This window comes from Acipenser ruthenus, chromosome 22 (genome assembly GCF_902713425.1).
Source record: "Acipenser ruthenus chromosome 22, fAciRut3.2 maternal haplotype, whole genome shotgun sequence".
In the NCBI taxonomy this organism is placed as follows: domain Eukaryota; kingdom Metazoa; phylum Chordata; class Actinopteri; order Acipenseriformes; family Acipenseridae; genus Acipenser; species Acipenser ruthenus.
In genome coordinates, this window is record NC_081210.1 from 1,529,695 (window position 1) to 1,544,228 (window position 14,534).

Genomic DNA, 14,534 nt, shown 5'->3' on the forward strand with positions numbered 1-14,534 from the left:
CCTGTGCCTGTCAGCCATGACTCATGTGCAAATTTACTGGAAAGACATTCAGTGAAGACAAACACACACACACACACACACCCCACTTCTGGGAACAGGACTGTTTGTGTGCAAAGGTTTGGGTTGTTCAAAATATTCTTCATTGTTGACAAAAGGGGAAAGAAATGCCTGATTGGCACCAAGCTTTCTATTTATTGATGGAATCTGATAGTACAGTGTCTCTCTCCCTCTTTCTTTCACTGTCTGACTCATGAAACAAATCATGAAATATTGAAGAGTCCTTGTGCAGGAAAAAAAAAAATATTACAGACAATTTACTGTCGATGTGACCTAACAGTGGAATAACTGATTATATACATAACCTGCAAATCACTGATACGGTACTGTACAAGCATGGTAGTTTAGCTTTATTTTACCTGACATAATAATGTCCTAAAGATATCCATTAAAACTGGCAGGCTAAAGACACATATTACCCCCAAAAGAGTATAAAACACAGATAAATATACAAATATTCTGAAAAAAAAACCAATATACATTGGCAAGTAAAAAAAATCACAACAATATTGGCCACCAGGTTTGTGTACAGAGCTGTGTGGTTTAAACTGTGCATGCTCGTTCGTTTTTAATAAAAGTAAGACGCTTTAAATTCCATTATAATTGCTTTTTTTAAATTTCTCTTGCTATTTGTACGATGTTTGCAACCATTCCGAGTGGCTCTGCAGCTCCCAGATTGAGGTATGATTCTTTAAATCTACTTGTACCTGTAGCTGAACTCTCTTTGAGCTCTGAATCCGAAGCACCGGGGACTGAACAGCCTTTCCAGAGCCCAGAATGATTACAAACACGTTAAAAGTGGGGAGCGTAAAAAAATAAAAATAAATAAATAAAAAGCTACTTACTCTCTAATTATAAAACTCTTTATCAGTTAATATATATATCACCTTTCATAGTGTACCACCATAACAGCGCTTTACAGAGGTTGGCAGTGAACTGTTACTTAAAATAGGACATTGATTTAACATCTCATGCGCAGGATGGAGTGACTTTCTCAGGTTCACAGTGAGTCAGTCAGTGGCAGTGGTGGGATTTGAACCGGTGACCTGGTTTCAAGCCCTGGACTTCAACCACTGGACCACACAGCATCCTTTAAGGCATTAAGACATATCTATTTACCATCTAATCTCAACCAGGCTGAGTGTTTCTCCAGCAAAGTGCCGCTTGCTTCTGCTTTAAATCACTGGGTGAAGTGTGTTTAGGGATTGCCTTTCATTCAACTTGATTCAAACTGCGATTTCGCATACATCCTTCATCACTGTGGGGAGGTGCAGAATCAGAGTAAGAAATATTCTTTTACAGTTAACATGATCCATACCAGTATGGACTGACAGCACAAGACCTCTTGTTAGGTTTGCCTAGCAATGCCCTCGTTAACCTTTAAGCATCATGTTCCTCTGCAGTGTTCTTTTGCTGGGTTTGTTACACTGTGATACTCATGAGCACATGGAAGATGGGATGCATGTGAAACAGTTTCGCTAATGTCATGTGCAGGGGTGTGTGCGGAGAAACTGTTAGAACTGGAATGCACAATGAGTGGCATCATCTCTGAGTTGCCAGGCTCCAAGTCTGAAAGCGCTTGTATAGCGTCGCCCTTAGCACCCGTACTTTGTATGGTCTGGCACTCTGAGACACACGAGTTCGATGCTGTGAAGTCTAGGATCGGGAAACTATCAACTTCTTGATCCTCCACATTCCCATCCTGCTCCGTTGTTTTGACGAAAGGCAGCTCTCTCACAGTCATTTCAAGCAGGATTTGAACAGATTTGTAGGCTTCATCGCAACAAACAGGACTGTCAGCAGACGACCCCTGATCTGTGGAGTTCTGAATCTGCCGGTGTTCAGCTGCAGGGGCCCTGCTGAATGCGCTCTGCGTGATTCCTGCAAGGGAATCGTAACTCTGGTAGCCATCAATCACTTCCACAGTTCCTGGTGATGACAGTCTACCGTTAACTGGTTCCCAGGCCTCTTTGTTCAACGGACCAGAATACGTTACCGACAGACCGTCACCGAGCCGAGAAACTGAAGCGGGCAGCCGTGAGTTTTGATTTGGGAGAGGACGGGCCAAGCAGCTCTCGAACGGCTGGTATTCATAAATGTTCGTGACAGCCGGGGCGGATAACTGCACAGAGTCCTTCACGGGGGCTGTGTGAAAGGCAGGTGGGACTGGAGATGTTAAATGGGACTTGTGGTTTGGAAGCTGCTGCACGGTAGCATTATCTGCACTCTGATCAGGAGCGGGTTCATCTACCAGACTCTCAAGGGTCCTGTAGCTGAGGTCACAGCATATCGCAGAATCGTTCGACTTAGGTCTGGTTCTGTTTAGGTGTGGACACTCAAGAGGGATTGCATTTAAAACCAAACCCAGAGAGCTTGCTTTCTGTGAAGCGGCATCTTGCTTAACAGATACCCACGAATAAGGAGTACTTTTATACCCCGATTCGCAAGAATTGAAGGATTCCTCCGAGCCCCACCAATCTTTAACAAGACTTTCTCTCCGCCCGTAAGCGGTTAAACCTGCCGACGGCGAGCCTTGCTCGTCACTGTCAAGGTCCACCGAGCTGTTTTTACTCTCCATTGGTGCGTGATTGTCAACGCTGGTATAGCCGGCTTGTGTGTCTATTTTCACATTGCTGCCCGCAGCACCCGCTTGGAAACCCTGCATTAAAGATTCAAAGCCCAACAGCTGTCTCCTGTTGAGGGTTAAGGTGTATGTGTTGATGCTGCTAGGGTAGTAGCCATCGGCATCACAGGAAAAGGGACAGCCTTGATATTCCGGAGCGGTCTCAACTGCCTCATGCTGTTCTCTAGCTGCCTGCTGTATGAAGATGCTGGCCTGGTCGTGTTCATCAAAACCATGGCAATCTGGAGCGCTTTTCTCACGCAGGAGGTTTAGATTAAATAAATGGACCCTGTGTAGAGAATGCCTTTTCAATTAAGCTGTATGAATATATAATACAAAAACATTCACAATAGTAAATTGTGTTAATGCATCAGTTAGAGCAGATCAAATATTTCTTGATATTAAATGCTCCAACACTTAACTGTGAGACGGCAGAGAAATGTATCATTCAGTGTTGCTGATTTTCGGGGACATGACTGATTCAGCATTAAAAGCTGGGAAAACAGAGCTTGGTCACAGAACACACACACACACAATTTCAAATGCTCACCATGGCTTTACAATGGGTTTTCCATTTGCCCCTCCTTCAATCTCCAGTGAGCTGATGGTTTCCTGGAACGTGCTGGGCAAAAATAACAACTAGAGAAAGGGAAGATGAAAGCACCACATTTGTTCGGAAGAAATGAACAGATACACAGATAAACCTGGGAAGAATCTCCTCCACCTCCCCAGTTTACAGCTAGATCACAGTATATAAATATCAAAGTACTCTAATAAAATTAAACTTCTTCAACGAATGGTTAAACTTCTTGTTGAAAGATCTATATATATATATATATATATATATATATATATATATATATATATATATATATATATATATTATATGTGTGTGTGAAGACGTAGTCTGTGTTTAGTCATCAACAATGTTGAGTAAAAGACCAATCACAGTCTACTTGTTTGTTGTTCACAGAGGCTGCAGTACATGTCAAATTAACTTGAATTGTGTCCTTTTCATTAATGGTTCAATTACCTATTCAATCTAAATGGTTTAATTTTACTCACTTATATATTGAATTCACCTGATGTTATTCTTAATTCTCAACACCTGATGGAGACATGTATTGTCGAAACGCGTTGTGTGTTTCGTGCTTTTAAACAATAAATAATTGTTTTTTAGATGGAGATTTTTATTGCCGCTTGCTTTTTACTTTTTCAACATCAAGTCTAAAATGATTTTAAGGATATAATTGAGCTATCCTGAGTGTGCTACCCACCCAGTCTCCGTGAACAACAAACAAGTAAGACTATGACTATATATTGTGTAAGGTTATATAATAGACCACTGGTTCTCAATCCTGGTCCTTGGGGACCACTGCCCTGCTGGTTTTTGTTTCAATCGAGCGCTCAGTTACTCAATTGAATCCTTAATTCAACTAATAATTTGCCTAATCTGAGCTATGTAATTATTTTAAAACAGATGATTTCAATGTAGGTATAAAATTGTATAAGGAACTTACATTCTCCAACTTTTTATAAGCTACACTATTTAAAAAGTCAAATTAAGCTCATTATTAGTTTAATTAAGGGTTCAATTAAGTAATTGAGAGCTTGGTTGGAACAAAAACCAGCAGGGCTTGTTAGGCCCTAACTACTGTGATCTAAACTCAGATACGGTCTGATTGACACATGCATTTCTTTAATGAATCTTCTGTTTTATTTACCTGGGATTTCTGAGAATGAAAGGTCAGGATACTTTTTGCTGGATTAGGTATCTTATTGTCACACAGTTTAACCTTGGCTCTGCAAAAAAACACACACACACACACAAAAACTTGATTGATGACTAATACAGGTAGTGTTCTACACAATGCTTTCATGTCAAATCAAAACATGCAAAAAGGCTGTATTATAGAATGGCAGGGTATTAAAACTGAAGGTTTTTTTTTAAACAGTTAATAAACTAAAGAAAAACAAGAAAGAGTAAGTGATGTATTGAACTTACATGCGGGTGCATAGATAACAGGAGACGATGATCACCAGGAGAGATACACAAACTATAGGGATAGCTATCTTCACTGAGTCAAATGTTGCCATGTGATCTGGAGAGCACAGGGAGAAAGCAATAGTAAAGAGGGATTTTAATTGTGTAATTATAGAACGTTAAAGAAAAGGGCTCGATACCAGGAGGTTCCTGGTTCTAATCCTCGCTCAGCCACTGCTTAACTGCGTGGGGCCCTGAACAAGTCACTTAACCTATTTGTGCTCTGTCCTTCAGATATTTGTCGTTGATGCAGAGTTCTCCCCCTAGTCTCTGTAAATCGCTTTGAATAAAAGCATCTGCTAAATGACTAATAATTTTTATAAAAGGCAGGCAGCAGTACCTATACCACAATAGATTGAACCACTTTTGAAATGAATGTTGGCGTAAAAATTATTTGTGATCCATCCTTTAGTACCTTTTTACAGACTTTATTTGATGATATATATCGTATCATTATAAAGGTACAGTATGTTTGGTTTTATGGTGAGAACAAGAACAAACCACAACAGAGCTCATTGTAGTTCACCAGATGGCTCTTGAATGAAGAATGAAATTGGTTTTATAGTTGGTATGAATACATACCCTCCTTATCTCATTTAATTGCTAAACGATCACCTGATCTTATTGTGCAGCATACAAGCAGCCAATCAGGACACATTGCATGTATCGTGATTCATATTGTATCGCGATACATATCTCCTCACATTGGTGTATCTTTACACCCTTAGACATGAGCAGTCTGCAAACTAAAAGGTTTGGCCCCTAAGCATGTTGCTTAAACAAAGCCAGCTGTGTCTAAATGTCAATGCATGAGTCATGAACAAAACAAAGTACAGTACAATCTACCCACTCGCAGGTATTGGATGCAAATTATTGAGCAACAAGTTGAAGTGCAAAGGGCAGCTTTCTGAGAGTAATAAAGCCACTGCAATGGTATGAATCTAGACACAAACATAGGCATTGGAACTTGGAGCAGGGAAACTACTGTACTGGACAATTCCCTGCTAGTTTTATAAGTTCAAATGGTTTTATTCTTTGCCATGCACCTGTTGCTAATGTGGGCCCTTTCATGTGTATTATTTAGTTGTTTCCCTTATAAAAGTTTAACATAGTATAACCATGGGGAAACTGAAAAATGACTGTGCATTTTCACCTGTGGTAAACTATTATAAGGGTTGGTTCTAGTTTAGTAAAAATGGGTTCTGTTTTCCATTTAAAAAAAAAAGAGGTGTTAAACAAAATAAATACGCTGCTCATTGTCATATTGAGTGATGAGTGTCAGTGATGAGAGAAGTGAAATGATGCTGTTGTCTTTCTAACATCTGACCCATCAGGAAACCACACTCCCTACCTGTGGTCTATGTCTAAACAGTCACACTTTTCACAGGCAATGTGGAAGCACAGAGCAGCCGAGAAACATGCAGACGATGAAGTAATGACTCTCAGATGATAAGGGGACAACCTCGTAAAAACAAGCACAACTATGCTGCCATCAATGAAATGATCTCGTTTATTGACATTTGAAATTGGAGCTGATTTTGATTATCAATGAAATCGTTCTTTCATTCTGATAAATCAAGGGAGCTATTTTAGTGCCTGGATGGTTCATTGAGCCCCTTCACAATCACTGAGTACAATTAAGATACTGTGGAAAGATGAAACAGTCTGCTACTTCAGCGACCCCCTATTTTATTTCATGCATCCTTAATGGACACACAGCTGCATTCTGGCATTTAGCGCTGCCAACTGGACTTACAGTTTTGCCATTCGACCTCCGGGCTCCAGTCACTGTACTGGGAGTTATATTCTTTGGAAAATGACCGGACTTTTACCACGTAAGTATGTCCAGGGTCTAAATAACTTCTTATTATCTCCAGGGACATATCCGAGACATTCCTTAGTTCCGCTTTCTGTGGACGAAAAAAACCCATTTTGCTAAGAGAACAGAACTACTTTTAACAGGTTACAGATGTATCTTTTTCTGTCTTACAGCTGCTTATTCAGGAACACCACTGGACTTTTTAGAACCAGAAAATATGAAAGCTGATTGTAAACATTGATCAGATGGTGTTTTGGAGATAGTTTTGGAACTTGCCTCGTCTGATTCCTCCTTCTTTCTGAGGCTGACTTGAAAATCCATTTTTTCATTGAAATTTGAATTTATTTTCCAAGTAAGGTTGAAGTTACTTTTTTCACTCAGTGAAACAGATAGATTGTGAGGAGCTCTTGGTTTGACTGCAACAATAAAATAGAAATAAAAAACACAAAAATAATGAAACAATTCTTCAGTTAGCCGACACTAATTACTGCACTCTATATATATAAAAAAAAAAAAAAAAATATTGTTACTGATGATCAGCCAAAAAATACACTATGTGCAATTTTCAAACTACACAGAACAAGAAAAAGGCAATCATTAATGGAAACTCAGGGGACAGAACAGAGCCATAACTCCTCTGAATGAAACGTTACCATATTTGCACAAGTGTGGTTTCAAACTGAGGTCTCGCTTAAGGATTGCACTGAACTCTTTGGAGAAAAGCAAAATAATAATTATAATAATAATAATAATAATAATCGCCAGGTAAAGTCCTGCTTACTGGTTTCACTTGGCAAGATGTGTGTTAGGAGTATAGCATTCTCTTGATGCCAGACTTCTACAATGTACATGTCATTGATTACAAATCCATCTGCAAGTTTGGGCATTTTGCATTCGCAGCGTGTGGATAAAGAGTTTGGTTCTGCACCAATGTTCCTTAGGACACATGAATCATTTCTGAAAGAAAAAAAAAAAAAGTGAACCCATAACTTTAAACACATAAACCGTAAGATAAACACCACCTACAGCTTTAAAACACTGAACCATAAGTAAAACTGAACAAGTTCTGACTAGTCTCTAGCCCCTATTGAGATGCCTAATTAGTAAAGTAATTACCGTTATTAAGACTGATTTTCAAGTCAAACTAAGCTATCAATGAGACTGCACACACGGGTTATATTCTTAAATAAAAGAGAGATTAAAAACAGAAGTTACTCACTTGAATGGGAGTCTCAGTCTTGTAAAGGATAGAGTATACTCCCCACTGCAGTTTATTTGCATGCTAGTGTTCCAGACACAGACCATTTCATCAATGTAGTCATTGTAACAGATTAGATTCCCTGCATAAATAATAAAGAAAAGGATGTTCGTGTTTTAAAGAAATACAGAAAAACATCGGACACAACAGCACATTACCTGGGGCAGTTTTTTCAGCAGTGCAAAGTCTGCACTCGATAGTTTTCTAACAGAAGGATAAAAGTCTGAATAAATAGAACCCTCTTAATTCACATGCAGGCTATCCAAGTGGTGCAAACCCTTTCCTATCAATACCAACAATGGTACTGCTAAAGAGAAATGACTGTCATTGCGAAGATCCCATTCTGGTGCATTCCAAGAGCAAAGAGTTTTACAGAGATGCTGTGTTCAGGAACACACTGGCTCAATACGCCTACAAGCACAAACAAACCACAGGCTGCCTTAATGCTACTGCAGAGAACAGGTAACCCACCTTTGGGCTTTATGACATCAGGGCTCCAGTCACTCCAAGTGGCATTAAACACCTCCAGCTTTGCACGTACTCTGAAGATATACTGGTTTCTAGTTTCTAGTGACAGCCCGGGTATTTTATATTTCTCAGCACCTCGTTCCTCTATTGTTTCAAATTCCTTAAAAAAAAAACATGATTATTACTATTGTTGTTATTAAGTTGATGCATCCTGTGCAGGGTCTCTTATTGTTCAGGTACATATCATCTCGTGCAGTTTGAGCGAGTCATTTTACCTCTGTCAGACTGTCTCTCTTTCTGTACATGACTTGAAACATCAGAAGCTCTTGCAGGGATTCGTTTTTTGAGTACCTGCTGTTCCACAAGAGGGTTACTTTTTTATCTTCGTCTTCCACAACTGAAAGGATATGTGGAGCTGCCGTTTTTACTAAAAAAAAAAAAAAGAAAAAAAATATTTTCTAGCATCTGCGGGTATCTGACAGATTTGTTAACCAATGGTTGTTCCAATGGAAGCCTAATTTATTTCAGCTTTTGCTAAGATTAAAAGATGTAGTCTTATACCCAGTGCCTAACATTTCATTATAACAAGACCATGCTACTGTATAGTGGTCAACTGCTTTGTGCACAGCTTAGCAAGAGGGTAGCAAGCCAGGTGGGGGCGGTGTTAATTTTTTAAGTAAGGCAGTTTATCACTGAGAATATTTGTTTTTACTTTAGAACAAAATACTTCATCGTTCAGTTCTTTGCTGACCGGATGAAATCTCTTCTGTACAGTAAATGTTCTCCACCTACTTACTTGTTTCAGCAACGTGGATGGTACTGTTCAACACTGCTCTGCCATCTGAACAAATTTCCACTTTGTATTCATCAGTGGAATCAAAACCTGGAACCGCAAAGCAGCAGATGCAATGCGCTGATAAGCCCCCCCCCTCTGGGTCGACTCTGAAGTTGTGTGGGAAACATGTGCCTTTTCTGAAAACACGTGCAGTTAAAATACTGAATTAGTGTACATTCATTGCACATGCAGGATCAGCTATTATCCCTGTTCAGGCTGGAGTTTTGCATACAGAAACAGAATAATTTCTCTGATTCTTGATATTTCAATGCATCAGGTTACAACTGAAAAGTGAAACTAAAACAGCACTACTTCCCACTGCAGTCGGGTACTGTACAGGGAATATTGTATAATAAGACAAACACTTCGCTTACTTTGATCCAGCTGTCTTCTGGTAGTGTAGAGTATAGTTAGTTTTGCAGTTCACTTTCACCCCCGCATCCCAGGTGCAGACCATTTCTCTTAAATAGTCATTGGTGCACTGCAGGCTTTGGGGTTGCAGTTCTATGCCTGCATAAGCTATATTTAAAAAAATAATAACACTAATGAAATACAAATGTATCAAAACTTTCTTTTAAAACCCCTTCTCAAGTAGGAATAAAAGTGTTTGCAATGGCATCTTAATAATAATAATAATAATAATAATAATAATAATAATAATAATAATACACACATTATCTCTTATATTACTGCAGGTAACATTACACAATCCAAGATAAGTTCTGATCAAGGTCTGGAAAACCACCCGGTTTACCTTGTAAACAGAGCTTGATAACAATGTTAAGCTGTTAATGATGGTCATATTGGGTAAAGGTATAAAAAAAAAGTCTCATTAACAACACTCACCCTTATCAGTTGCGTATGCAAGCTGCAACAGCAGCAGCACTGTAATGGAATCCATGTTGCAGACACTTTGTGATCTTTTCAATGTTCACTGCAGCAAACACAGAGTTATTTTTACCTTGATTCTGGAACAAAGAAGGTGAAGAAAATAAAATCAAAGAGCAGACGCAGTCAAAATCAGCAAGGGGATAAAAGAAAATACATCTCATCATTATTTATAATAATCTGCATTATTTACAAAATCTGAAAAAGCAACAGCGTTTTTCAAAGAGCAATAATAGTTATACATGAACTCTGACATGTACACCTTCATACAGTACATTTAATAATCACATTCTCTGCACTCAGGTAATTAGGAGACCGCGTTGTTGTTGATTTCTAAGACACCATGTTCAAACTGCAGGGGTATTACGTAGACACTGTACAGCTACTGTCTGATGGTTCCCGTTGCAATACTAACACATGAAAGCAGCAGGGCCCATCACAAGAGAACATATCAGTTAGTCTGTTTAGTACACCCTGCTATTCTTTAGCTTTCTGTGCGCAATACCTTTGTAGTCCCGTTTGTTTACATCCTCAAAGGGTCGCTGTATCAATAACAGGAGTAAGAAGATTATATTTTCTATACCGCACCACCATTACAGTAATCCTAAATATGTAAAGACAATACCAACAGTATCCTGCCTGCTACCTCCTTAGAGCTTAGAGCTTCAAGGTAATATACACTACTGCTGGTGTATCGAATTTTGTTTGTAATTGTTTTAATTAATTGGTGAACCCGATTTCTGCATTTCAGTGTGTGTGTGTGTGTGTGTGTGTGTGTGTGTGTGTGTATATATATATATATATATATATATATATATATATATATATATATATATATACACACACACACATACGTACATACACACACAGAGAGGGTAGACATTGTATAAGTAACATTCAAATGCCAAAAGATCGACTTGTTACAATAACAAAACGCGTGATATTATTATTATTATTATTATTTTTTTGCCGACGCCTTTACTAGGGTTACCATATGGCTCCAGAATAACCGGACGCTTTGAGACAGACCGGGATTTCAAAATTCCCCCTAAATTGAAAGTAATTCACGTATAAATGAGCTCCACCTTTGCTGAGATTAATCCTGCTGTGGTGGAATTGCTTGGGCGCAGCAAACAAGTCACACTGATCAGCTGCTTCTGATCAGATCTTAATGAACGAATAGCTAATTTATCGATAGAGCAACGAGATGATGATGCGATTGTATTTGCAGAATAATACGGGCGATTGAATTTTAACAAACAGAAAAAAATAGCGACTGGCTGCAATTCATTCTTAATACAGTTATTTGACGCGCATGCGGGTATTTAAGCACCATTATTAACTGTAGTTAACGATGGTTCATTTACACCTTCATTTATTTCAATTTAGGGGCAAGTTTGAAATCCCGTTCTGTCTCCCAGCGTCCGGTTAATCTGGAGCCACATGGTAACCCTACTTTATCAAAGGTCATTTACAGAGACTAGTGTAGCTGCAGATTCACTTACAACATAGTCTCACCCGAAAGACGGAGCACAAGGAAGTTACGTGACTTTCTCAGAGTGGCTGAGCCGGGATTTGAATCGGGGACTTGCTGATTAGAGGGCCGTTTCCCTTAACCACTGGATCCACACAACCTCCTGGAATTTGAACTACCTGTAAGTATGGTGTCTCACTGTGACTGAAAACGTATTTTACAAGCAGACCCCTCAAATTATGAATTGAAATACATGATCTACAGTTTTACAAACCCTGAATCAAAACGTTCTCCAGTCATAAACGCATTTCTTCCACATTCTGGTCATATTTTAAGAAGTCCATAGAGAAGAGTTGATAGTTGAAGAATAGCCTACAACTTAATGTAAACAATAATAACAATTCATTGTCAATACACAGGACTTATAAACAAAGCAACCAACTAAACTACACGCAACAATGCCAGAACACAAACACACACAAACTATTTGAAACGGAATGCAACTTCATCCCAGTAACTTACCTTTGTGTATTTGTAACCTTTTCCCAGTTGGTTATTTTTATTGTAAATTAAATCCTTTACTCTCTTTGAAGCGTGTGAAAAAAAAAAAAAAAAAAAAACTTAACACTTGAGTTTTAAAGTAGTTTTTTTTTGTTTCTTTTTACAGAAAACGTATAGCTTGACACTGCCAGTTAAGGAACACGCACCACTGATTTACGCTAAATTGAATAAAAAAGACTGGGGTTCCCCAAAAAGTGTCACCTTTTCCCACTGCGCGCTTGTATGTCAGCTACAAAATAAAGCGCTGCCTTTGATTAACAACTACTTTCATTAAACTTAGTTTTAAAGGAAAGAATGCAACGCAATGTTATACAGACCGGGCTAGGACTTGTTATGAGGAACTTCTTTGCATTAAACCTAGAAGGGCAACAAGAGCTGTACAGATACACGCCCTTCTGGATCACGAAATATACCATTACGAGCTACCTTTACGTCACAGAAGCTCAGAATATAAATACCACAGCAGCCCCTGCATGATCTGTTTCTGTTTGTATAAGGAATGAAAGTACTCGCTAACACAACTTGTAGTAGTGCTGTGTACTCTGGTCGGGGATACCAGCAGTTTCATGCTGTGGGCAGGTTTGACTTTTAGAAAACTATTAATACGTGGCACGGCCAAACCAATACACTTTCGTTGCAAGTTAAGGAAGCCACAAGTGGTGTTAAAGTTTCTGCCCAGGATTGGCTAAACACGCATTAGCAGTTCTGCTCAGTACTACAGTATGCTATAGCCGGTCTACAAAGCCGCACCCTTCCTTGTGTTGTCAGTTGGATAGTTACTTTAATGATATTTGGCATCACCAGGCTGGTGGCAGGCAGTGTAGAACGATATTTCTTTAAGTAAGCACACGTGAACAGGATGTCACTGAGCAGTTCATAAACATTGCAGTTAGAACGTAGTAATAATAATAGAAACCTTTTGTGCTCATTTTATAGATTATTCTAGAAAGGAAATGGGACAGATTGTCACAGGGGCCGCTATTCTCAAATATGTAAGTTATTTAAATAAAGTTTTATGTTTTATTTTTTAAATAGACTGTTGATTAAATAATCTTTCTAGAAGAGTTTTGTGATTATCAAACATTGTTTAAATATTACTATAACATAGATATTTCATAGATTACTTAGCAGAAATGTATTCAATTCATTTGGATTCTTTTTAGATCCATTCTTTACTCACAAATGCACAACAGGTGCATGATATAATCAAATACTGTAATACTGTAATTGTAAGTCGCCCTGGATAAGGGCGTCTGCTAAGAAATAAATAATAATAATAATAATAATAATAATAATAATAATAATAATAATAATAAATACTTCTGTAATAAATCCAGCGAGGCAAAACTGTTTGCATTTCATATGACTTTCGAACCATAAAATCTTTCATTATGGAGTAGATGACATTTCCAATCGGAAGGCTTGATAATAAAGAAACTATTCAAAACCATTCAAATGCTGCCTGACTCAATTCCTGCTTGTCTTCTGAACAAAGAGGATTTGTTAGATAAAGCTGAAGGTTTTTTTTTTTTGTTCATTTCCATTTGCTATTCAAATACATGTTTAAGATTGCAGCCCTTTCCGATGTAATGTAGCGAACAAGGTGTAGTAAAGCATATCTCAATTCCTGCTTGTAGGGCAGCAGTGTGGAGTAGTGGTTAGGGCTCTGGACTCTTGACCGGAGGGTTGTGGGTTCAATCCCCAGTGGGGGACACTGCTGTTGTACCCTTGAGCAAGGTACTTTACCTAGATTGCTCCAGTAAAAACCCAACTGTATAAATGGGTAATTGTATGTACAGATAATGTGATATCTGTATAATGTGAAATAATGTATAATGTGATAACTTGTAACAATTGTAAGTCGCCCTGGATAAGGGCGTCTGCTAAGAAGTAAATAATAATAATAATAATCTCTCAAATGTCTCTGCATTTCCCTGTGCAGTCATAACAGCTTTTGTAGCAATATGTGTGGAACCTATTGCTTGTGCTAGTGTACTCCTGTGAAGAGAGTGCAGGAGCACACGAATAGTGAGAACAGCGAGAGAGCAGTCTGGGATAAGAGAACTGTACAAAATAAAGAGTACAATTACAGCATCAATGCAGTACAGGGGTCAACACTACAGCCTCACGCAGCACTGTGTGCAACCATGTTACTGAAAGGACAGATTGCAGCTTGATTGTGGTGCTAGTTGCAATGTAATTCCAGAGAACGTCCTAACAAAAGATGTCCACCTAGAAAACTACAAGTGTTAATAATTTATAATAAAAGCACACTGAAGCCTGTTGGAAAATGCAAACTTAAATTAAGAAATCCATGCACCAAAAAAGCATATAGGCTGGAATTCATTGTTGTCAACAATAATGTGCACAGACCATTGCTAGGTAGTAAAGCCATACAGGCTATGGAGTTAATAACAGTACAGCACCAGAACATTCTGGCAATTGATAAGTCCATCTGCAGCAGAGACATTAACGCATGGAGCATGGAATCAATCCGGCCGGAGTTT

At 38.6% G+C, this 14,534-nt stretch overlaps 1 protein-coding gene across 2 annotated transcripts; it reads right to left on the reverse strand.

Moving 5' to 3' along the window:
* Positions 1-157: 157 nt before the first annotated feature.
* Positions 158-12,903, reverse strand: LOC117431221 (uncharacterized). 2 transcript variants are annotated; one of them, XM_034051959.3, is made up of 14 exons: positions 11,989-12,903; positions 9,951-10,072; positions 9,479-9,623; positions 9,066-9,241; positions 8,545-8,696; positions 8,273-8,429; positions 7,763-7,883; positions 7,325-7,500; positions 6,820-6,959; positions 6,481-6,634; positions 4,686-4,782; positions 4,405-4,483; positions 3,231-3,319; positions 158-2,969 (listed from the first exon to the last, which is right to left on the reverse strand). In XM_034051959.3, the coding sequence occupies exons 2-14, from the start codon at positions 10,003-10,005 to the stop codon at positions 1,445-1,447; spliced, it is 3,066 nt and encodes a 1,021-aa protein (XP_033907850.3). In that variant the 5' UTR covers positions 10,006-10,072; positions 11,989-12,903; the 3' UTR covers positions 158-1,444. The 2 variants fall into 2 exon arrangements, with proteins under 2 accessions (XP_033907850.3, XP_033907848.3); XM_034051957.3 differs by lacking the exon at positions 11,989-12,903 and having other exon boundaries at positions 9,951-10,737.
* Between the last annotated feature and the right edge of the window lie 1,631 nt (positions 12,904-14,534).

Coding starts and splice junctions, on each gene's coding strand:
- LOC117431221 (XM_034051959.3), bottom strand. CDS start 10,005: ATGGATTCCATTACAGTGCTGCTGCTGTTGCAGCTTGCATACGCAACT. Junction 7,501..7,762: donor AGACTGAGACTCCCATTCAA/GTGAGTAACTTC, acceptor TTTTTCTTTCAG/AAATGATTCATGTGTCCTAA. Junction 4,783..6,480: donor GGAGGTCGAATGGCAAAACT/GTAAGTCCAGTT, acceptor TGTGCTCTCCAG/ATCACATGGCAACATTTGAC.